At 51.0% G+C, this 23,150-nt stretch overlaps 1 protein-coding gene across 2 annotated transcripts; it reads right to left on the bottom strand.

Moving 5' to 3' along the window:
* Positions 1-11,909: 11,909 nt before the first annotated feature.
* ISG20 (interferon stimulated exonuclease gene 20) lies at positions 11,910-22,523 on the bottom strand. Of its 2 annotated transcripts, none has more exons than XM_010962935.3 (4): positions 22,321-22,523; positions 21,773-22,024; positions 12,448-12,648; positions 11,910-12,119 (listed from the first exon to the last, which is right to left on the bottom strand). In XM_010962935.3, the coding sequence occupies exons 2-4, from the start codon at positions 21,998-22,000 to the stop codon at positions 12,033-12,035; spliced, it is 516 nt and encodes a 171-aa protein (XP_010961237.1). In that variant the 5' UTR covers positions 22,001-22,024; positions 22,321-22,523; the 3' UTR covers positions 11,910-12,032. The 2 variants fall into 2 exon arrangements, with proteins under 2 accessions (XP_010961237.1, XP_010961238.1); XM_010962936.3 differs by lacking the exon at positions 22,321-22,523 and adding an exon at positions 22,141-22,313.
* Positions 22,524-23,150: the final 627 nt, after the last annotated feature.

Here is a 23,150-nt window from a genome sequence, read left to right as displayed (position 1 = left end):
ATGGGGGCGCTGTGCAGGACCTCTGGGTGGGACACTGCAGTCAGACCAGGACAGACAGGAGTCCAGGGTTGACTCCTGGACCCAAGAAAAGAGGGAAGGGGCTCAGCATTTACTGAGATACTATTGTGTGCTGAGCTTTGCTGGGGGACAGACTTGTATTAAAATCCAGGCTGTCAGGGAGTAACTGTTCAGTCTTGAGCAGTGACATATGGACTCTCTGAGCCTCAGTGTCATCATCTATAAAATCAGGGTGACAACAATAATATCTTTGAAGATGAGATGAAATAGAGATAGTAAGTCATCTAATCAAACAGTTGGTGCTGAAAAAATATTGCCTACTTTTTCCCTCTCGGGTAGAAGGTGCATGGTGAATGCCAGGCACAGTTTAAGTTCCCGAAGCCAAGTGCCTGGGTTCAGATCCCAGCTCTGCACCTACTCCCTGTGTGATGTTGGCCAGTTAACCACCCTGTGCTGTGAATACGGGGACAATGAGTATGCAGTTCCCGGGCTGCCGGGAGGGACCAGTGAGTCTAGAGCAGCACCGGGCGTGCAGTGAGCCCTGTGTGTGTCACCTCCTGTCATCGCTGTGTCTGCAGCCCCAGTCCTCGTGGACCTTTCTTAGCTGACGACACATGTGAGCTGTAATCTGAGGCCCCTATCCAAGCCAGGCTGGGCTGGTGAGGGTTTGCCTGAGGTGGTCTTTTCTGGGTCTGCTTCTAACCAGGCGTGGGGACATGGCAGGGGAAGCTCAGCCCTACTCCATCCAGCATCTGTTTCCCACAGATCCCTCCAGGGGTTTGCCTGGGAAGGACTGTGAACATCCTCAGGCAACAAATTCTCCAACCCGTCTAGTCAACCCAGCTGCTCATGGGGTGGGCAGTCCTCTCGGGGCCTCCTTCCCTCTCTACACTGTTCCTGGCTAACCTTAGGTTCAGTGCCACACTCTCAGCAACTGCACACCCTCCCTCAGGCCACCTGATGACCACAGTGGTCCAAGTCCATGCTGAGCTGGGGCCAGCTGCCCATAGGCCCAGACCACTGCCCCCCAGTAACACTCCTGTTGCTAGTCTGGGACCACTCCTTGTGCAAATTCTTTAGAATAAAAAGTGTGTGGCTCTTTCTGGTGCCTCAGGCAGAAGGAAGGACTTCCAGAATATCTGTTCCTGGACCCTGGCAGAGGCTGGCAGGGCCGAGAGTCCTCCATCATCTCTCTCACCCTCTGCCCCACTCCCAAGGGCCTGAGCATCCCGGCTGTCTCTTCTCCCCTCCCACAAACTGGTAGAGCTTTGCTCTTGGTGGCAACTGGAACCTGCTCCAATATAGGCACATAAAGACACAGTTCTCTGTATCTTCAGGCAAACAGGCAGGGCAGCCACCAGACCATTTGTAGGAAGCCATTATTTTTGTATTGAAACAAGCCCTGCTATGTTCCTGGGATATTACTATGGTCTTTTATAAAATAGAATGAAAAACTCTACATTCCGTTTCAAGTCAAGCATGAGGCTTCAAAGTTAATCACTAGCATACAGATCCACCAAGCAGTAGCCTCCTCTTTATTCCCAGGGCTGAGACAAGGGCCTGGCACATCGAGGTGTTTGCTGAATGAATACAACACAAGCTTAGAGTCTCAGGCTGCAGACTGGCCTTCCTGCCTGGGATGCATTCCACTTCTTCTGCCTTTAGGGGAAGTGTCTGAGAGTCACTGGGTCATGTTTTATCTCATTTAATCCTCCTAACAACCCCAAGGCCTTGTTCTCCATGGAGGGAGACCCTTGAACCTGAACTCCCCACCGTATTTGAGGATGTCCCCATCGTGTGAGTCTTGGTGAGAAATTGGGCCTCACTCTCAATGAGAAGTTTAAAAGGTCAGGCAAACATTTGTCCTGACCCACAACTGGGGCCCAGACACACACTTCAGGAGCAGGTGACACACAGACACAGGGTCAAATCAGAATTCATTCAGCTTGGAGCTACAGCAGCATCCAGTGTGTCCTTCCAATGGCCACGGTGCCTGGACCAGCTGCCCTTGACTGTGGCCTGGCTGCCCATCACCCCTCCTTCCTGGTCTGATCCTGTTCTGAGCCTGGTCCCTCCCTAATAATTCTCCAAGCTACGCAGCTTCCTTTTGGGCGAGTTGTTCTTGGCTTAAGTGTCATAGATGTTCTCTGCAGGGTCTAATCAAGAAATTCATGTCTCAAAGCAAATGCTATCATCTCCATTCTCTGGCTGAGGAAACTGAGGTTCAGAGCAGCACTGACTGAGCACAGTACTGCTGCGTGCCAGGCTGTGCTCTGGTCTCAGTTCAGGAGTGGGTGAGGTTAAACATATAAGGGGGAAGTTTCAGTAAAACATAATAACAGTGTCTACAAGGGGCCATGGAAGGTGGAGTGACTGGAAGTGGTGGTGGGGCTTCACAGAGAAAGTGGCATAAGTTGAGATTTGAAGGAGGTGGGGGAGGAATATTCTAGGCGTGGAGTGTTAGGGGTGTGACATGTTATTCTGGAGGCTGGAGTGAATGGCGGAGGGAGACCATGACAGGAGGTGATGCAGGATAAGATGGTGGAGGCCACTTACTGAGGGACCTGGTCTGCCTTACCAATGAATTCAGATTTTGCAGAAGGCCACCTAGTAGTAAGCAGCAAAAATAGATTTCACCTAATTTCATCATAAAATGGGTTTATTTGGAGAATATCTGGTAATCTGAGGAAATACTAAGAGTCTAGGCAGTGAGAACATCTGATTTGCCAGAGTGCTGCAGCTCCTGGAATAAATGAGCAATATTTTTGCAGCCTTGAGTCAATCCATACAACATTCAAAGCTCTTGGATACAGAGACCAATGGGTCTTGCTTGGGAAGGCCAAGACTCTTTTTTTTTTAATCTACTTTTATATATAGTTGCTAACATTTGCAAATATCAGACTCCCCAGTTTATCCCCTCCCACCCCCTTTCCCCGGTAACCATAAGATTGTTTACTGAGAGTCAGCTTCTGTTTTGTAGGTGAATTCATAGTGTTCTTCTTCTTCTTCTTTTTTTTTTTTTAGATTCCACATATAAGTGATATCATATGGTATTTTTCTTTCTCTTTCTGGCTTACTTCACTTAGAATGATGATCTCTAGGTCCATCTATGTTGCTGCAAATGGCATTATTTTATTCTTTTTTATGGTAGAGTAGTATTCCATTGTATAACTATATCACAACTTCTTTATCCAGTCATCTGGAAAGGCCAAGACTCTTGATTTGTGATCCCTTCAGGTGTGTGTACTATAGAGGAGTAGCTCTCAAAGAAATGACGAAGTGTTACTTCCAAAAGAAGAAATTAATACTGTGTTACAAATATCCACTAAACTTGACTATAAAAGATCTTCTGGGCAGAAGAATAACAAGTTTTTGACTTTTAGGAAGTCAATATGCAATAAAGAATGAAAGACAGCAAGGTTGTAGATAAGGGGCCAGTGGAAGAAAGTTTAAATAATCTAGGAGAGTGATGATGAGGTCATGGGCTAAGGCAATGAAGATGAGGGTAAATGCAGGAGGTATTTGAAGGACGACTGGATATGGGAAGTGAAAGAGAGAAGGAGGAGCTAAGGAAAGCCCTGATTTCTGGCTTAAGTGACTGGTTGGATGGATGAATTCATGAAATCAAGAGAGAAATACATGAGGAAAGTAAAATGGGAATGATGGTGCGAGATAGAATCCTGAGACATGCTGACTTGAAGTGTCTGTGGATAGTCTAATTAATTGGACAGGTTTAGAGCTTAAGTAAGAGACTGGTGAGTCATCACTTGAAGGGATAATTGAAGTTATGAACATAAGTAAAACTTCCCAGGGAGTGAGAGGCAGAGACTGAAAAGAAAGAGTTGAGTAAACACCGATGTTTAAATGGCAAGCAAAAGAGGAATCTGCAAAGAAGTAGGTTATGAAGTGGAGGGAACCAGGAGAGGTTCATGTCATTAAAAAAATTATAGAGAAGAGAGTTCTAGGAGGGTGTGGTCAACAATGTTAAATGCTTCAGGGGAGTCACAGAGAATAAGCACTGAAAAATGTCCATTGGATAGTAGTGGTGGTTGCATAGGTGTGTACATCTATCAGAATTCATCAAATTGTACATCTGAAATATGTGTCGTTTACTGTACCACAATAAAGGTGTTAAAAAAAAAAAAAAGAAAAAGAAAAGTGTCCATGAGATTTGACCATTTGAAGGTCATTGAGAGTCTTGGTTAGAGCATTTTCAGACAAGTCCTCAGGACAGAAGCCAGTGCACTGGAGAGGGAAAAGGAGAAGGGAAGACAAATATAAGGCTTCTCCTGGGGCAACTACTGGCTGTGAGGGGAAGGGGAGAGATGGCAGGAGCTGGAGAGGAGCCAGGCATCAAAGAAACCTAGCTGATAAGTTTGCAGAAGGCTGGTTACTATTGCTTAACTTCAACCCAATGGAACATCCAAATATTGACCCATGGTCCAAATGGAAAATATCTTTTAATGCCAAAAACATGATAAAACGTAAATCATGATGACAGTGGATGAAATCAGTTATATAAATAGTGAATCTGTCTATTTGTTATCAGTGTGAATAGTTCGATTCTTTTTGGTTCAAAACATGACATAAAAGCAAAGATGGTAAAGGTTTTTATTGCGGAGAGAACTGCTGCTTGCTACTGCCTCAGGGTCATCTTTCTTGATTGTATCATCAGCCTGGTTCTGAGAGGAGCACATGAATATATCCAGCTATTAGGACTGCTCTATTCCTCCTCCTAATTCTTTCAGTTATTGTTTTATCTGCACTGTCTAGCATAGCAGCCAGTAGATACTTGTGGCTATTTAATTTTTAACTAATTAGAATTAAATAGAATTTAAAATTCAACCTCTCAGTTCCACTCACCACATTTCAAGTGCTCTGTAACCACATGTCACTAGTGGCTACTGTACTGGACACTGCAGACACAGAGCATTTCTTTTATGGCAGAAAGCTCTGTTGGACTGCTCTGCTTTATATATTCCAGAGCTATTTTGTTAGATGTATATGTGATTCTGTTTGGTACGTCTTCTTGATGTAGGTTCATTTTCTCAATTTATAAAACGTCTCTTCGTCTCTTACGATGTTTGGTACATCAAATTCTATTTGCCAGAATTCGAATTTGTAACACAGGCTTTAGCTGATTTACATTTATCCAAAGTATCTTTCATCACACTGTTTTATTTCCTACCACACCTGAAATTTACACAATCTACACCAGTATTTCAGTTTTTTGGCTAGTCAAAGTGAATCATAGAAAGGGAATCACAGAAAATAAGATTCTTTGACACAAAATTGAGCCTAGCAGCTTTGTTGAAAAAGTCCACCCCAAAATTCACATTGGTTGATTCAGGTCAGTTTCATTTTCCTTGTTATTCAGTAATTTCTTTTCTACTCTTGTTGAGTCCTTACTGGATGTCCCATGGGGAATAGCCCCCAAATTCTGATTTCCTTAAATTCAATTACTCCCTCTGGGAGGCTGAAAAGTATACCCCAGGAGATCTCCATGTCAAATCCCTGCACCCTGTAAATGTTATTTTATTTGGGAAAAAAATACCTTTGCAGGTGTGGCTAAGTTGAGATCTTGAGAAGAGGCGCTGATCCTGGATTATATGCGCGGGCCCTGAATGCCACAACCAGTGTTCTTATCAAAGACAGACAGGAGATTATAGACCAACACACAGAAGGAGAATGTTGTGTGAAGATGGAGGCAGGGATTGGAGTGAGGCTGCCACAAGCCCTGGAACACATGGAATGCCAGCAGCTACCAGAAGCTAGAAGAGAAGGAACAGAATCGTCCTCAGGCCTCCAGAGGAGCATGGCCGTGCTCACAGCCTGAGTTCAGACATCTGGCCTCCAGAGCTGTGAGAGAATAACTTTCTGGTATTTTCAGCCATGCAGGTTGTGGTCATTGGTTACAGCAGCCCTAGGAGACTAATATACTCCCTTAGCTCCTCTGTCTTCAGCTGAAAACCAGAACTACGACTCCATCTCCTGCACTGGGTTTATAATTTCTCAACTTCTCCCAACTGTAATTCAAAACCTTCTCTAACCTCTCTTCTTCACAGTCAGAACTGTCCTTCCTCCTGTCCCTAGCTAACTTCTGTGTTTACACTCTGTCCCAACACCTACACTCCATAACCCTGGACCTTCAGTTGCCCTCTCTCAATAGCATTGCTTTGCTGTTGCAGTTTAAAAATAATTATAAAATATTTTAGGTATTGAAAGACATATTAATAATGTAAAACAAACACCTGTGCACCTATTACCTAAAAAATATTAATAGAGTTGGAGCCCCCGTGTAACTCTTTCCAGTTCAATTTACCTGTCTCTCCCATCACATTTTATTTCACATCTTATTCTAAAAATAATACCCAAAGTAAATACCCCCAAAAATTCCCAAAGTTGTTTAAAGTAAATAATATGCCACGGCGTATAATAATAATAAAAAAAAAACCCTGTAGTTCTCTGGCCAACCACCCGCTTTGTCCCAAATAACTGCTACCCAAAAGTAAACATTTTCAATTCATTTAATACTGTTTTCTGGTAGTTACCTCTTTATTTCAAAATGGCATGCTTACACTGGTGGTTATTTGTTTTCCTATTCGGAATATCATTTATTGGCTCCTTCCTATGAAGCTTAAAGGTAATAGGCACGCACACACTCACACCCTTTGCCCATCCTCCCAAAATAGTTATTTCATGATTTGGGAGGGTTAAATCAATATTCAATGTTTCTATTGGTAAGACTACACAAATATTGATAAAAGGGCAATGTTTCTACTATTCTTGTACATTTTTTGTTTCTTGGCATTAATAATCATCCCACATTTTCTTTTACTTAGTTTTCTGTGTGCCTGTTGTTAAGTAACCAATAGAACGACAGCTTTCCTCTTGGAATGAGTCCCTTCTTTATGTAGAGATATCCAGGACTCCCTGCAATCCTGCTGCGGTCTGAGTTGCCTCTTCTCTGGGCTTGACACACACTGCCACCTGGAGGCGTCCCTTCCCCATCCTCCCCGGAGCACCCTTTGCCTCTCCCTGCTTTCCTCCTGCGTTTGGGTGGAGCACATCCTCCAGAAGCTTCTTTTTTAAAAGGATATGATAGGTAAATGTTTAAAAGTGTAGATTTCTTACACTACCTTTATTTTGTCTTCATGTTTGATCTGGAGTTTGGTTAGGCGTAGCACTTAAGGATGGAAGAATTCTGAGGTTATGACACCATTGTCTCCAAGTTTCTAGTGTTAAGAAGTCTGATGTCTTTCTGACTCCTGGTCTCTGATGTGAACCTTGTTTCTCCACTCTGGAGCCTTCTGGGTCTGCTCGTTACCCCCAGGGATTTAACTTCCACAGTGATGTGCCTTCGACTGGGTCTGCCTCTAGTCCTCTTGCCAAGCACCCGGTGAGCCCTTTGTCTTAGGAAATTCATATCCTTCAACTCCGAGACATTTCCCTCCTCTCTGTTTTCTTTCTTCTCTCCTTCTAAAATCCTATTTGTTAGGTATTAAAGTCCAAATGGAGCCTCTAATTCTCTTATCTCTTCTGTCCTATTTTCTCTCTCTTAATATTTCGGTCTATTTTCTGAAAGAGTGACAAACTTCATTTTCCAATTTTTTGTTGAATTTATAATTTATGCTGTGGTATTTTTAATTGTGAGGAAGTCTTTCTGTTCTTTAGATACTCCTTTTAAGTGCTCTTATTCACGACAGATAAGGAAGGATCAGTGTGTTGGGGTGGAGGATTCAGGAGATAAGGTTGGACACGCTGAGCGTGAGGCGTCATGAGACATGGGGAGGGAGATACCAGGCGGCAGCTGGACGTGACTCGGTCTCAGTGGAGGTCAGCTCCGGAGGCACAAATTGGGAAGCTGCCATCATGCAGCCTATTCATTTCACTCAGTATCTTGCTAAGTGTCACATCAACAGAGCAGGTACCCTGTCCTCCCACCCAAAATAGGAGCCTCACCCACCCCTCCAGTCCTATCACTCTTTTTTTCACCTGTTTTACTTTTGTCCTGGCCTTTGTCACCAGCTGACATGATGTTATGTTATATATTGATTTGCACATTATCCATCTCCTGCGCTAGGGTGTAAACTCCATGAGGGTAGATCTATTGGTTTTGTTCTCTGCTCTCTGTCCAGTGTCTAGAACAGTCACTGGCACGCACTCAGTGCACAAGTATTTGTCAGCTAAATGGAAACTTAAAGCCAACAGACTGGATGAGGAAGAGAAGGAGCACAGAGAAGAGGCAGTCGAGGCCCATGTCCTGAGGGCTGAAACACTCGGACGATGGGAGAGGAGGAGGGGGGAGAGAGAGACAGAGGAGCGACTGAGCAGTAGGAAGAGAATCACTCCAGAGAAGAGTCTCTGACTCAGGTGAGTGATGCTGAGGGACCTAGTGTTGGGAACTTAAACATATCTTGAAGACCTTCTTAGGCACTGACACTGTGAACCTCAGAGCAGAGGCTCTGCCCGCACTCGTCACCTTCTTCCCATCTCGGGTCACCTGCAGGCCCACCTGGGGCAGGAGGAGGCGGCGGCAGTATGTTGCCATGGGCTCAGGTGAGAGCACAGGGCGTGAGTGTCCTGCCACGGCTGCGATGCCGGACAGACCCTACCCGGCTGGAGACCAGCCCCCTGCCTGCTCCTCCTCCACCTCCTCACCCTGCCATCCTGCCCGGGTCTCTCATGGTCTCCAGGGACCAGTTCTTCCCACCCAGGCCAACAGAGTCACTCACCAGGCCTCCTGTCCTGAAGCAGAGACCATCCCCTGGGTGCTGAGGGCCTGGGAAGGGCACCAGGGCAGGTACATGTGAGTTGAGACGAAGGACGAGGTGAGGACGTGCGCCCTCCCCCTGGTCCAGGAGGACGGCCCAGGGAGGACACAGGCAGCAGTGGGTCTGGGGAGAGGTGGGGGTGGACTAGGGGGAAAGGGGGCTGGACACTAACCTGGGAAGCACAGCGGGGAAGCTAAACAGCTCAGGAAGAAGAGGCTGGAGGGCCCGGTGGTGCTGAGCTGCCCTGCTCTGCCTTCTCCCTGTGGGCCTGGGGTGGACCCTGACTTGCACTTTCCAGAATTGAGGGCAGAAGACCAGGAGGGAGTAGCCTCCGTGGAGAGAGAGTTTCCACCTGATGCCTGAGCAGGCTGGGCAGGTGTCATCGTGGTCCCATAAGTTTCCATGGTAGCTGTGAGAGTTGGGACTAATATCCCCATTTTACAGAGTTGAAGCCTGAGGCAGGAATTGCCGGGGATGAGTGGGGTCGCTAGGTAACAGAGGGCTCCTGGGTGTTTTCCAGCTCTGCTTTCTGAGGAGCTGCTCCAGGCCACCGGGAGAGGGTCTGCTGGGGATGACAGAGCTTGGGCTGAGAAGCCAAGCTTGGTTTCCTACTTGGTAAGACGGGAAATAACTCCCCCCACCCCAGGCAGGGACACCGGAGGACTGTGTAAGATGATGTGTGTGAAGCCCCGAGCACAGAACTAGTCACAAGGCAGCACCTTCCCGTCCTCCATCCTTACAACCTCAGTGAATAAAACCAGCGTTTGCAGACATCAGTCCAGCTGTGTCGGGACCCAGGCAGGCCGGGTCTAGAGGGGCAGCAAGGGCAGCTCCCCACTTCGATTAGGCTCAGTGGTGACAGTGCTGTCTGTGGGTCCCCACCACCCCCAGCTCGGCCCTGGGCACCCCACCTATGAGATCTCAATCCCCTTCAGCTCCTCTGATGCGCAGGGCCCCTGTGCCTCACAGAGGGAGCCACTCAAGCCAGGTGAGCTGGCTGCAGCTGGTGGTCCCCCTAGAGCCCCCAATCTCTGTGCTGCCACGTGACTGTGTGCCTCACTCCCTGAGAAGCTGTCTGTGCAGGAGGAAGGGAGCCCGGGGTGGGGCTGGAGCACAGCACAGGCTGCCCTCTGGGGTCCTGACCCCACCTTGGGGCCCACCTGGGAGTAGGGGGCGCACCCCAGCTTTCTCTCCCCTGGGGGCATCCAGGCCTAGAGCTGGAAGCAGGAAGTCGGGTTAGAGATTTCCTTTGGGAACACTTTTCCTCTGGGACTCTGGTTCCTGTCCTTTCAAGGAAGCCTGAAGCCCTAGAAGGAATGTTGGGCCCCTGGGAGTCAGGGAGCCTGGGGTCACCTTCCAGGCCAGGCTGCACCACTGCCCTGGCCCCTCCGAGCCTCAGCTCAGTGGCTGAGTCAGGGCATCTAGAAGGTCCCAGGAATAGCCCCCTGAGACTTAGAGGCCCATGCCCCTGACACCTCATGCCAGTGTCCCTCAGGCTGCTCTGCCTGCAAGGCAGCTTGGTGGATAAACGGCCCTCGTGCTCCCCCTGGTGGCCAGTTGCAGTCAGACATACAGCTGCACCCAGAAGCTTCCACATAACAGCAAAGATCAAGACCCTGCAACGGGGGAGACAGGGCAGGAGAGAACCCCAAGACGGAGCTGCACCTCCCCGCCCTCCCAGATCAGGTTCCCAGAGGTCAGTGGTGCCAAAAGGAGGCACTACCAATGTAAAGCAGTCTGAGTGAAAACCACTTAAGTTTGGAGTCTGATGGGCCTGGATTTGAATCTCTTGTGTTCTTTAATCTCGCCTCCTGTCCCTCATCCCTGCAGTGGGCTATTTAGGACATGTTCTGCAAGGCTGTGACCCTCTCTCTGCATGAACAGGCATCCAAAGGAGATGGAAGGGACAAGGCTGGACTGGTGACAGGAATCCACCTGCTAGTGCTCAACCCACAGGCCAGTGGTTCAAAGGTGGCAGCACATCAGTCACCTGATGTCAGGCAGTGCTTCTCAAAGCCGGTCCCTGGACCAGCAGCATAACATCAATGGGGAACTTGTTGGGAATTCAGATTCTTGGCTTCCACCCCAGACGTGCTAAATCAGAAACTCTGGGCTGGGGCCCAGCAGCCTCCAGGTGATGCCAATGTCGGGTCCAGTGTGAGAACCCAGTGCTTCAGTAGTGGGGGTGCTGAAAAAGCACCTCGGGTTAGTCCAGTGTCTTAGGCATCAGAATCACCTGTGGAGGTCAAAATACTCACAGGTGCCTGCCCCGCCCCTACTCCCCTACCCTACACCCCACCCCCAGCGATTCTGGGTCAGTGAATCTGAAGTGGGATCCAGGTGTGGATTAAAATAAGTCTGCAGCTGATTCTAATCAGCAGTCACTGCTCTGGTTTTGGACCCTTCTCCCCATACACTACGCATGCCCTTCCTTCAGAGGGGGGGCCCGGCAGCAGAGAGCAACTTCTCTCCTAGATCAGCAGGTGGTGCAGAGAATAATCATCAGTTATTGACATCTGGTGGCTGCTTGAGCTACTACAGGCCTGGTGCTGGGGGCTTTGTATCAACATCTCAAGAACCCTATGAATTGTTAGATTTCCCTATTTTATAGATGGAGAAACTGAGGCACAGAGAGGTTAAGTAACTCGCCTTAGGGCACACAGCTACTAAGTGGCAGATCCTGGATTCCAACCTAGTTCCCTCAGACTCCAGAGTCCCCTATTTTTCCTTCCTTGTTTTACAAATAAGAGGAGGGATGACTTGCTGAAGGTCACCAAGGGTGGCACCCATCACAGTTCCTGTACCTTTGCCTTGAAGCTCATCAGTACCGTGGCACCAACTTCAAGATGGGATGAATGGGCCTCTGAGCCAGGTGCCACCCCCAGGAAATAATGCCACCTTTCTGGACAGAAATGTAGCTGGAAAGGGGAGGCAGAGACAGGAATGTGAATTAAGTCACACGGACTTCTGGTATTCACAGGATTCAAGGTGTTAAGGAAATTGTCACTAGCAGCCATCCTGGCTCAAATGTTTGTTGCCCTCTCGGTGCTGGGTCCTGTCCACCATTTCCCAGCTCTGAGAGAAGAAAGAAAAAGCCAAGAAGAGGATCCAAAGGAGTAAAGAAAATATAAAGCCATTTTACTGCTAATGATGCATTTTCCAAAAGCAAGGGAGATTTTGTCCCATAGACGAAGGCCTCTAGTCCGTGGGGAGGGGGCTGGTTACCACCAGGCGGAGCCCTCACTGCTCTCGAATTCGCCGGGAGATTCGGTAGAGCTCCATCGTGGCCCTGGCGTCCTCCACGGAGTTGTGTCCCAACCGGCTGTCCTGCAGACACAGGCAGAGTGGGGAACTGGGATGGGGCTGCATCCAGGTGCCCCGTGGGACCGGGCCTCCCCTGTTCACACCTGACTTCCAGGGCCCAACGTGGGTCAGTGGGTGAGTCTCCCCAGGCCTCCAACACCCTGGACTCAGCAGGTGGCTGGAGCAGGCCTGGCCTCACCCATTAGCACTAGGCCAGGCGTGGCCGCCACGAAGTCCAGTATCCTGAGAGCCAGGCTGTGCCCTTTTGAGTCCTAGACTTTAGAGTCCTGGAGGGAAGGCCAGGCCCCCAGAGCCGGGTGCAGCCCCAGCCTGGGAAGGCGGTGGTCCTCACCTGGATGTGGCGCCCGAGGAGGCGCTGGCTCAGCACGCGGAGGGACACGCGTCTGCAGTACTGCAGGTTGGCCTCGCGCCACAGCAGCTTGTCGGCGGCCGTGTCGTAGATGGCGTAGTTGCTCATGTTCTCCTTCAGTGCCTTGAAGTCATGCTTCAGGTCGTGACCCACCACCAGCTTGCCTTTCAGGAGCTGCAGGATCTGGCCAGGAAGACATGCACCCCACACATCACCCAGGTCCTCTGGGTGGGTGTGGGGCAACTTGGTGCCATCATGGAGGCTGGCGGAGAGCAGCCCCTCCTTAAGATGCTGTGTGACTATGAGCAAATCACCATCCCTCTCTGGGCTTCAAACATACATCATCGATAAAAAGAGGAGACTGGTCCAGGCCCCTCCTCACCCTCAACAGTTTCCTTCTGTGCAGAAGGCCCATCCCCACACCTTCCGTGGTTCCTGTGTGTCATAGCCATGGCTAGAACTTACTGAGCATGCCCCATGGGCCAGGCAGCCTCGAAGTATGTCACATACATTACATCATCTAATCCTTTCAACAACCCTACAGTGGCAGGTGGAATAACCACCTCCCAAAGATGCCCACGCCCTAATCCCCAGGACCTGTGAACATGTTACTTGGCAAAGGGAAATTAAAGTTGCAGGTGGACTTTAGGTTGCTAATCAGATGATCTGATAATAGGCAGAATTTCTGGATTATCCAGGTAAGCCCAACATCACCCCAAGGGACCTTATATGTGAAGATCAGAGAGATCCGATGTGAGAACTTGATGGGCTGTCGCTGGCTGGGAAGGTGAGGGAAGGGCCGAGAGTCAGGAAGGCCGGCAGCCTTAGCAGCTGGAAAGGACAAAGGAACAGATCCTCTTGCAGAGGCTCCAGAGAGGAACAGCCCCACCCCCCCACCCCCGCCAAGACCTCAGTCTCAGCCCAGGGAGACCTGCGTGGGACTTCTGGACCACAGAACTGTAAGACAATACATTTGCATTGTTTTAAGCCACCGGGTCTATGGTTTTGTTACAGCAGGCATAGAAAACTCATACAGCTATGGGGCAGGTGGCAGGGGTCAGGCTGCGTTTAACTGAATTTTATAGATGAAAAAACTGAAGCCCTGACAAGTGCAGTAATTTACTCAAGGTGACTCTGACGGTTATAAACAAATTTTCAGGTTTTCCTTGACACTCCTCTCACAAAAGATGGAGTCTAACTCCCCTCACCTTAAACATGGCCTGGGCTGTGTAACGTCTGACCTCTCTGCGGGGCCAGTGTCCCGGCAGCCCTGAGTTACCTGAAGCCACCATGCTGGGGAGACCACCCTGAGGTAGGGAGATGTGCCCAAGAACGCCAGGACAAGTGGGTAAGCAAACCATCCCAGGATTCCAATCCTTGTCCTGCCAGATGCCTCAGCCAACCCGCTGTGCCCCTCTGCCAAGCCCTGCCCGGACTGCAGATGCTTGAGTGACGTAAATATTGACATTGTTTGGAGCATGGGCTTTTGGGGTGCCTCGCTAAGCACATGAGATACCTGGGAAAGTCACACAGCTAGGTAGTGACAGAGCCAGGCCTCTAAGCCAGCAGGCTGGCTCCGGTGCCTGCGTGTCACCCACCATGTTATGCAGAAGGAGCCAGCCTGCTCCAGGCCTCCACCAGCCCAGTGGCCAAGCTGCGGAGGACACCCCAAGAGTGCCCCAGCCCTGTGCCCTGCACGTGTGCCTCCATTCCCACCTCCTCTCCCATGGTGGCCCCATGGAGAGCCTCAATCTTGGCCACACAGGTGGGTCACCTTTCCGTCCCTTGGCTGCCCCTGGGGAGGATGGAAGGGGAGCCTTGGGCCAGCTGTAACAGGCCCCGGCCGAAGAGCAGCTCACGCTGTCTCAGGCCCACCTTGGACATCTCTTCCCCTGTGCCTGGCAAGGAGCCTTCTGGATGGCTCACACCCTCCCGTGTCCTGTTCCTGCTGCTGGTGTCCCCCACCCCCACACTACCATGCGGGGCCTTTGATATGCTCCCCCTTGTGGCCACTTTGCAGAAGAGGAGGCCGAGGCTCTGAAAGCACTGGAGGCAGGGTCTGTCCTGCTAGGGCAACAGGCGGCCTCACCAGCCTGCCCCGCCATTACCATGGTTCTGCTGGGGGCACCTCTGGACAGAGCCCCCGCTCAGCCTGGGGACTGGGGAAAGCGCGCTCGAAGAATGAAGCTGGGCCGCCCCCTGAGAGACACCAGCATTTGTCACACTTGAGCTTAGGAGGTACTTGGACTCGGATGCTGCTTTTCTAACAGGTAGTGCCCATGCTGCTGGTCTGGGTGACCAGGGCGCACGACCTCAGAGCAGCGGCTCCAGGGGACTCCTCCGCGTGGGGGAAAGCGCTCTGGCCGGCACCCAGGGCAGGGGTAGAGGCGCAGGCCGGCTGTGGGCCACATGCCTTTCCTTGCTGACATCTTTATGTTTCTGAATAACGTGGTCTGTTTTCCCGGTCTAGGGGCTGGCTCAGGCCCAGTTTACGCAAAGCTCTGAGGGGACTGTCCACGCATCCCAGTGTCGGCCGCAGCCAGTCCCAGGCGTAAAAGGGCCAAGTCATCATGAGGTGGTTTCCTGAGAAATTCATCACTTCCTGAGCCCAAGGGCCCCCAAAGGGGCTACATTCAGGACCATGAGACTCATCATGAGACAAATAAAATAAGAGGGGGTGGACAAGCAGAAGAAAGGAAGAAGACGTAGGGAAAACAGAAGAGTTTATCTGGCAGAGAGACGCCAGCTCTTCAGAATAAAGATGCTGGGCACCTGGTAGGAAAGGCTACTGGGACTTGCTGTGTGGTCTCAGGGAGGTTGAAGACCACCTCTGGGCTTCAGTTTCCCCATTTGTAAGGGGAGGGCCTGGTAAGGTGAGGCTCCACAGACTTTCTGAGGTCAGGCTGGGAGGGAAACCCAGGAAAGGGAGAGGGGCCAGCTGGCAGAGCCTCAGGGCTCTGTGACCTGCTGGCAGCCGACCTGCCCTGAATCAGTGTCATGAGGCTGGTGTGTCAAACGCAGGGGCGGCTCGGATTCCTGGAAAGAACTGGAGTGGGCAGGGGAAAGGGACATTCATCCATCTGTTCTCATCACCTGGCACTGTGCCAGGTACTTTCCTCGCTTCATCATGAGGCCTCTCAACAAGAATAATCTTCCTTTGATTTTATGGTGAAGGAGGCTGGGGATCAGAGAGGGTAAGAGGCTTGCCCAGGTCACACAGTTGATTGCCAAGATGCAGTGTCCGGATCTGCCTGACCCTGTCACTATTATTATAGTTGTTATTATTACCACCTACTGGGAACCGTGGGGCTCTGTTAGCATTATTAATTTCAGAGTGCAGAGCACTGCTGGGCCTTGACAGCACTCAGTGAAGATTTCTTGAACTGGGAATATGGCCCCTATAAGGCGGGGATTATCATATCATCTTATCAACAGGGAAGGGGAGATGCAGAGTGGTGTGTACCCACGTCACATGCGGGGGGTGGGGGGTGACAGGCCCAGTCCGCCTGCATTCTCTCCCCACTGTGTTTCCCCTCTAGTGCAAGTATTTCCCAGATGGTCCTGATCAAAAAATCACCTGGGGGACCTCGTGAAAAATCCAGAGGACAGGACCCTACTCTTCACCTACTGAATCAACAGTACCAGGAGAGGGGCATTAGCAAAGGTTCCAGGGTGTTCTTCCCTACTGCCAAGTTTGGAAATCCCTGCACAGAAGCCTGTCCAGCAGCTCAGAGCCCGCCACCTCCACTGTGCCTCTGTCTTTCCATCTTTCTACTGGTTCATGCATCCATTCATCCATTCCTAGCTGCCAGGAGACGTGATTCTAAGGGCCTCTGAAGAGCGTTGCCCTTGTGGAGGCCCGGGTCCCCTACTGTCATCTTCAGGAGTGGCTCTGGTCCCCCTCTTTCCTCCTGTCCCCTGCCAAGCTCTCCAGGTGCCCCTGTCCCCAGCTCGTGTCTGCTTCCCACAAGGCAGCTTACGTGGGGTAAACCTGGATGGCGAGGTTTACCCTCATCCATCTGGCTGAGCCCCAGAGAGGCCCGACGAGGCACTCCGACCCAGGCAAGGGCTACCCACGGGTACAGCTGCAATCACTCCCTGTTCACAAGCCACTGTCACCTCCTGTTTCCCACCTAAACCACGATGCCACCCAAGATTCAGTTTCTTTATTTACAACTAACAGTCATTGTTATTCCCCGACCTAAGTCACGGGGTGGATGCTACTGCCATACTGGGTTAACATTAAAAGAGCATTTAGTTACAAGAGTGAGTTACAAGCAATTAACAATTACTGTTAGATTGAAAAATTAATTAAAAAAGCATGAACCTGCCAGGTGAGAGCCCTGAATCTGAGCACTGAGTTGTATCCCAGCTTGCTGTGTGGTCCTGAGCACATCACCACCCTTCTCTGGACCTCGGTCTCCTCAGGGTTCCCTCCTGTACTGACAGTCTGATTTGTGGGGCTCTCTGTAGACCAGGGTTCCCAACCTTGGCATTATTAGCATTTGGGGCCAGATGCTTCTTTGGTATGAGTGTTTAGCCTGTGCACTGTAGGATGTTCACCATCATCCCTGGCCTCAATCCACTGGATGAAAGAATCAGCTCCCCGCCTCACTTATGCCAAACAAAAATGTCTCCAGGTACTGCTACAAGTCCCCCCGGGGGCAACATCACAGTGCATTGAGAACCACTGCTCTAGAAGACAGTCAGACCTACAGGTGTCAGAAGATAATGAGGCAATTACCTTGCGTTGTAAAAGCGATGTAATCAGATTACAAAAAAAAATAAAAATAAGAAAGAGAAGTAGGTGAGGGGAACCCACTCAAAATCTCAGTGCCTGGTGGCAGCACCGTTCCTCGGTGGAATTGGGGGCTTAGTGTCTCCCCAGAGCCCTCCTGGCTTCTATGGCCTAGTCTGTGGCTCGCCGCTAGCCAGGCCCACTCACCGCTCCTGTGGGAGGGAGAGACCGGTTGGTGAGCGGCCTTTGAGAAATAACTGTGTGACACCAATGCCTGGTGAGCCCTAGACTCACCTAAGAGGTGTCACCTGGCCTGAGGGGACTGATAAATGGCTGATAGGCTTCTGCCCTTTGGGCGACCCCAGCACATCTTGAGGCCTGTGAGCCTGATCTTTGGGGTTAAAACACTGTGGGTGATGAGTGGGATCCAGCTGCCTCCTTGTCTTCGTTCATGAAAACCAATGATGGCGGCTGCCTTGTACCACACCCCCCCCACCACACTGCGCCGACACTGCCCTTAGCGTTCACAGAGCGCATTTACACACTTTCATCATGGGATCAGAACATTACAGAGCAAGCCCTGGGGCCAGAATTTGTCTCTGCTCCACCCCTTCCTTGCACAGTTTGCTCAGCCTTGTGCCTTAGTTTGCTCATCTATAAAATGGGTTGCAGTGGGAGTAAAGGCAATGGTGTGTTAAAAAGTGCTTAGAATAAGGCCTGGACAGGATGCTGGATATCCCTGTGCTACTTCATCTCCCCTGTGTTGCAGAGGGGCCTACTGCAGGGCACAGGGAGGTTTGGCAACAAGCCAGAGGACACAGGAAAATCAGATGACAGAGCTCAGATTGGACCCACATCCAGCCAAGTCTAAAGGCAGTGAGCTTGCTCTCTGCCCCCTGGGCTAGATGTGTATAGCTGCACCTTGACAGCAAAGGCCAACGCGAGGACAGAGGCGATTCTGTTCCATGCGGCTGCCAGAACTCCTGCATTGTATAAATCAATTCAACTCCAATCCCGGAAACATTCTCAGGGCAACTTCTGTGTGCCAAGCACAACGTCCAACCTGGGGGCAGAGGAAGTACAGGGCAGGAGCTGTGGAGCTAGGCAGGCCTGAGTGGGTGGCTAGGTAAGCTTTAAAGTGTGTGAGCTGTACCTGTATGTAGCAAGGAGGGCAAGGGTGGGGTGGGGTGGGGAGGGGGAGGGGGTGGGGAAGGGCATCACACAGGACTCCTCTGGCCTGGACCGGCCAGAATGTCAGTATTTCTAAGGGAATGGATAAGGGACGGGGAGAGTAGGGTTGGGCTGAACCACAGGAGGGCAATGGCTGAGCTGAGAGAAGGAAGAAAAGGCAGGTAGGTGGGGTGTGGAGGACCATGGACGTTGGGCTGGAGAACCTTAGGCAATGGGGAGTCTTAGCACTATTTGAACAGGGGGGTGGGGATGGGGACGAGGGCTATGATCTGAGCCAGGTCTGGGGAAGTTTCTTGGGCAGCAGGGTAGGAGATACTGGCAACGAGCCTGTCTGGAGGGCCAGAACCTAAGACCATGGCTCTCCAGGGAAGTTGGAGAAGGGTCCTGGATGTATTATCTGGGTTTCCACCCTATTCTCTCACAGGCACACAGTGAGCATCAGCAATGAACTGGGCACTATCCTTAGGGCTACCAGCCATGTCACTATTCCCAACCTACAGGAGGCCAGGGAGGAGGCACTACACTCCTTTTTCATGATGAGAAAACTGAGGCTCAAAAAGATTCAATAAATTGCAAAGGTCACAGAACCAGTAAGTAATGGAGCAGGAAATATGCACCCCAGATGTGGTTCCAAAGAGCTGCCTGGTCTTCAGATCCCTGCCTCCCCCGCTGAATGGCTAAGTATCCACTCTGGGCAGTGCTCCGTGTTACTCACTGTAAGGGCCTGGCATAATCTCCAACTGAGAAACAAAAGCATTTCGGCACCAAGTCTGGATGAGGACCGAGGAGTCCCAACTCCCAGGCCAGTGCCGAGGGCGTCCATGGAAATGCATTTCTCCGCTGCCTCCTCTCCCCCTGCTCTGGGCTCTTCTGCTCTTTCTGCCCCATAATGGGAAGGGAGGCTGTGGAGGAGAAGAAGGCATGGGTCTGTGCAGCCCGCCTAACTGCTCAGTGGGGATCTGACTGTGGGCAACTCCAAGCAGTGTCCCTGGGCCTCCCATCAGCACCTGAACAGACCCTCCTCTTCTTTACATTGCACCCCTTCCCAGTGGCTCACCGTTGTTCTCCTCTGTCCTAATGCTTCCTTCTTTCCCATCGTCTGGGATGACTAATGACCAAAGCCCTTGCAACTGCTCCCCGGGGGCCCTGACTCTTCTCTCTGCTGTCAACTCTCTCCTCACTCCCATCCATCCTCCCCAGCAGCCCCGTTGAGGTTTTCTTGACAGTGGTTTTGATCCTGCCATGCTCTTGCTCAAGAATCTTCCACGGCTCTCGACGGCCCACTGAGTTGCATACAGATTCCTCCCATCCCTTGCAAATAGCACCAGCCTCATGGAGTCTTTCCAGAACCACCCTGATGTACTGTGCCCTGCCCTCAGGGCTCCTCAGTATCCCCTTAGTACTTCTAGAACAGTGTTGTCCAATAGAAAAATATATAATGTGAGCCACGTATGTAACTTTAGATCATCCAACAGCCATATTTAAAAAGGTAAAAAGAAATAGGTGAAATCAGTTTTACTGTGTTTTATTTAACCTAATATATCAAAAATATTACTATTTCAATAAACAGTTTATATAAAAAATTATTGAGGTAATTTCTGATTTTTTTATACAAGTCTTTGAAATCCAGTGTGTATTTTACACTTATAGCAAATCTCAGTTCAGACCAGCCACTTTTCAGGTGTCCACCCACCACACGTGACCGGTGGCCCCCTGCTGGACACACAGCTCTAGAGGATTGGAGCCTTCCTCATTCTATTATCTGAACGTATGTGAATTATTTACTAGTATGGGTTGAATTGTGTTCCCCTCTCCAATTCATTTGTTGAAATCCTAACCCTCAGTACCTCAAAATGTGACTTCTTTGGAAATAGGGTCATTGAAGGTATTATTGTTAGGATGAGGTCATACTGGAGTAGGTTGGGTCCCTAACCTATATGACCGGGGTCCTTACAAAAAGGGGAAATTTGAGTACAGAGACAAGCGCACAGGGAGAATGCCATGTGAGCACGAAGGTGGAGATTGGGCCATATTTCTCCAAGTCAAGGAACCAAAGATGGCCAGCAAATTGTCAGAAGCTGAGAGAGAGACACAGGCAGGTTCTCCCTCGCAGCCCTCAGAAGGAACCAGCTCTGCAGACACCTTGATCTCGGACTTCTAGCCTCCAGAACTGTGAGACAAGACATTTCCGTTGTCTAAGCCACCCATTTGTGGTACTTTTTTACAGCAGCCCTAGCAAACCAATGTTTGGTTTGTGAGGCTCAAGAGAGCCTCAGTTTCCTCATCTGGGATGTGAGGACTATTAAGCAACAATCAGAGCAGCTAACAGTTTCTGAGGACTTACACACACACTCTCTCCAGGCACTTCCTCCTTCCTCTCAATAACCCTATGAAATTGCTATCATTATCACCCTCATTTTCATTTCCAGGTGGAGAAATGGGGTACAGAGAGGGTGAGGAACTTGCCCAAGGTAACTTAGCAGGTGAGGAACAAAGCCAAGATTCAAACCTGGCCTTCTTAGCTCTGTGCTAACGGCTCCTGGCGGGCTGTTTGGTGAATGGCTCCTGGGTGGCAAGTGCTCAGGAGAACGGCGGGTGAGTGACCGGTGCTCAGGAAACAGTGGCCATTGTTGTGGCCGTGTCTCCAGCGCCTGGAGCCTGGCACGCACAGTGTGGGATTGCGGCGAACCTCAGCTCCCTGGGTTCTACCTGAACTTCCCCCAGATGAGTTCACCTTCCCAGAAATGACGAACCCTGGTGCCACTTTTACAGTGATTAAGTTTCCTTTTCACCTAGTGATTCAGAGAAACAGAAAGTAAACTGGAGAAGATGTCACAATAAGCTGGAGGGCAAGAGGGTGGAGATCTTGGGGTGGCATACTGACTTCTGTGAGTGGATGGCCTGCTGCAGGTCTGGAAGTGAGCTTCCCCTCACTCAGCCCAGGGGGCTCTGGCCTGTCCTCCAAGATCAGGAAGGCCCCCTTCCAAGGGCCCAGCCAGTGACCTGTCCATCATCTCCCCACAGGGCTCCCCAGGGACAGCCAGGTGAAGAAGAAAGAATGGGGAATTAGCCCCCAAATCATTGTGCAGGGAACATCAGGCAGGATTCTGTTTCCCCATCACAAGACCAGTAAAGTAGACCAGATGCCCTGAAGGCTGCTCCCAGATGTGAGTCTAAGGCTGTCTGATGGCAGGAAGCCTTCTCAGGGACAGACACACCAACGGGTTTCTCCCCACACAGGGGTGGCAGGGAATCTTATGTGGCTGGGGTCACAGGTCACAGATTTGGCAACCGAGGAAGGTGCCAGGGAAGTGTGGGTGGTCTAGGGGATTGTCTGCATCTTTCATTGGCCTAGCCGGCACATGGCCCTTCACTTACCTCCAGCCTGGCCACGGCGAACGGGACAGCCCCCTCCATGCTCTGAGCGGTGATCCCGCTGACAGGGGTTCTGTAATCAGTGATCTCCCCCTCGGGCCGGATGAACTTGTCGTAGAGCACGGTTCCGTGGATGTCCACGAGGCTGCAACGAGCCAAGCCGCTCTCCCGAAAGGGCCCCAGCCCCACCATCTCGCAGTCCATGGCCACCACATCCATGCCTCTCGCCATGTTCCACCAGGACCCTCAGATGTGCTGGAGAGGGGGCGGCAGGAGAGGTATCACTCGAGGGCCAGCCGAGGCCCCAGGCATCCTCAGCCACCTCCCAGCCAGCCTACACCCTCTGCCCTGCCCTTTGTCACAAACACCACCTGGCACAGAAGGAAGCTGGCCTCTTGCCACCCCAGCTGACTTCTTCAGCATGGCCGTCCCGGGGTCTCTCTCTGGTCCTGCCTGGCAGCCTTAGGAACAGGAGGCCCCCTCCCACCACCTCCTCTGGCCACTACTCAGGAGAAATGCCTTGAACCCTCCATCCTGTCTCCCGTTCTCACCTGTCTGCCTCTAGGGTGTCACTCCACGACTACTGCAGTTGCTCTTAGCAGTGACTCATCTCTGACTTCAAGCCGGGAATCCTGACCGTTTCAGTTTCTGGTTCGTTATCAAGTGAAGTCAGGGGTGGGAGGCCGGGCACATGGGCTGGGCTGCTCCATTTCCTCTGGCTGCCGGCAGGTGGGGAGCTCCGTGGCCTAAGTCAGGACTGATGAAGCTGGCACGCCCCCTGTCTGGGTGTCCCCCCTTGTCCCCTGCCCTCCCCCTAACCGCTGAAGCCCTCCCCCACCTCAGATGACGCAGCTGAGTGGATGGAGTGCATTGCAACAGCTGTCTTTCCTTTCTTACCCTCCGCCCAGAGAATAAACATCCCCAGGACTTGAGCCCAGGGAATGTCCCACAACTTCCGGGCAGCCACTGATCTGACACTCTGTGAGGTCTTTTACAGGGGCAGGGAGAGCTGGCTCTTGGGACACTGAGGCTATTAATTGGGAAGGGCCGGCAAAGGCCCAGCAAAGGCCAGCAGGCAGTGAGGGGGCCTCATAGCCCCCACTGGTTCAGGGGTGCCTCAGAAATGGCCATCTGTCTGCCCTCAACGCTCTCTGCCTCTGACTGGGCTGACAGTTGAGGACAAAGAAGCAGCTGTGGAGGGAGATTCCACCAGCCCCACCATATTTCCTAGGGGCTACTCTCTCCCAGGCTAGAACTTTGACCCCTTAGAACAGTGCCTGAACATAGGGAGCACTCAGTATTTACTGAATAAATGAGTGAGTTATAACTGGGGCAAAAACAGAATCAGCTATAATGAGGAAATCATTCATCAGACGAGATT

This window comes from Camelus bactrianus, chromosome 27 (assembly GCF_048773025.1).
Source record: "Camelus bactrianus isolate YW-2024 breed Bactrian camel chromosome 27, ASM4877302v1, whole genome shotgun sequence".
Lineage (NCBI taxonomy): Eukaryota > Metazoa > Chordata > Mammalia > Artiodactyla > Camelidae > Camelus > Camelus bactrianus.
The sequence above is the reverse complement of the archived record's forward strand: the minus strand, read 5'-3'. Positions and strand labels throughout refer to the sequence as shown.

Excerpts from the sequence above, each read along its gene's own strand:
- ISG20 (XM_010962935.3), bottom strand. The coding sequence starts at position 22,000 with ATGGCGAGAGGCATGGATGTGGTGGCCATGGACTGCGAGATGGTGGGG. Across the intron at positions 12,649-21,772 it reads TCGCCGTGGCCAGGCTGGAG|ATCCTGCAGCTCCTGAAAGG; the intron begins GTAAGTGAAGGG and ends CTTCCTGGCCAG. Across the intron at positions 12,120-12,447 it reads TCCTCGGGCGCCACATCCAG|GACAGCCGGTTGGGACACAA; the intron begins GTGAGGACCACC and ends CTGTGTCTGCAG.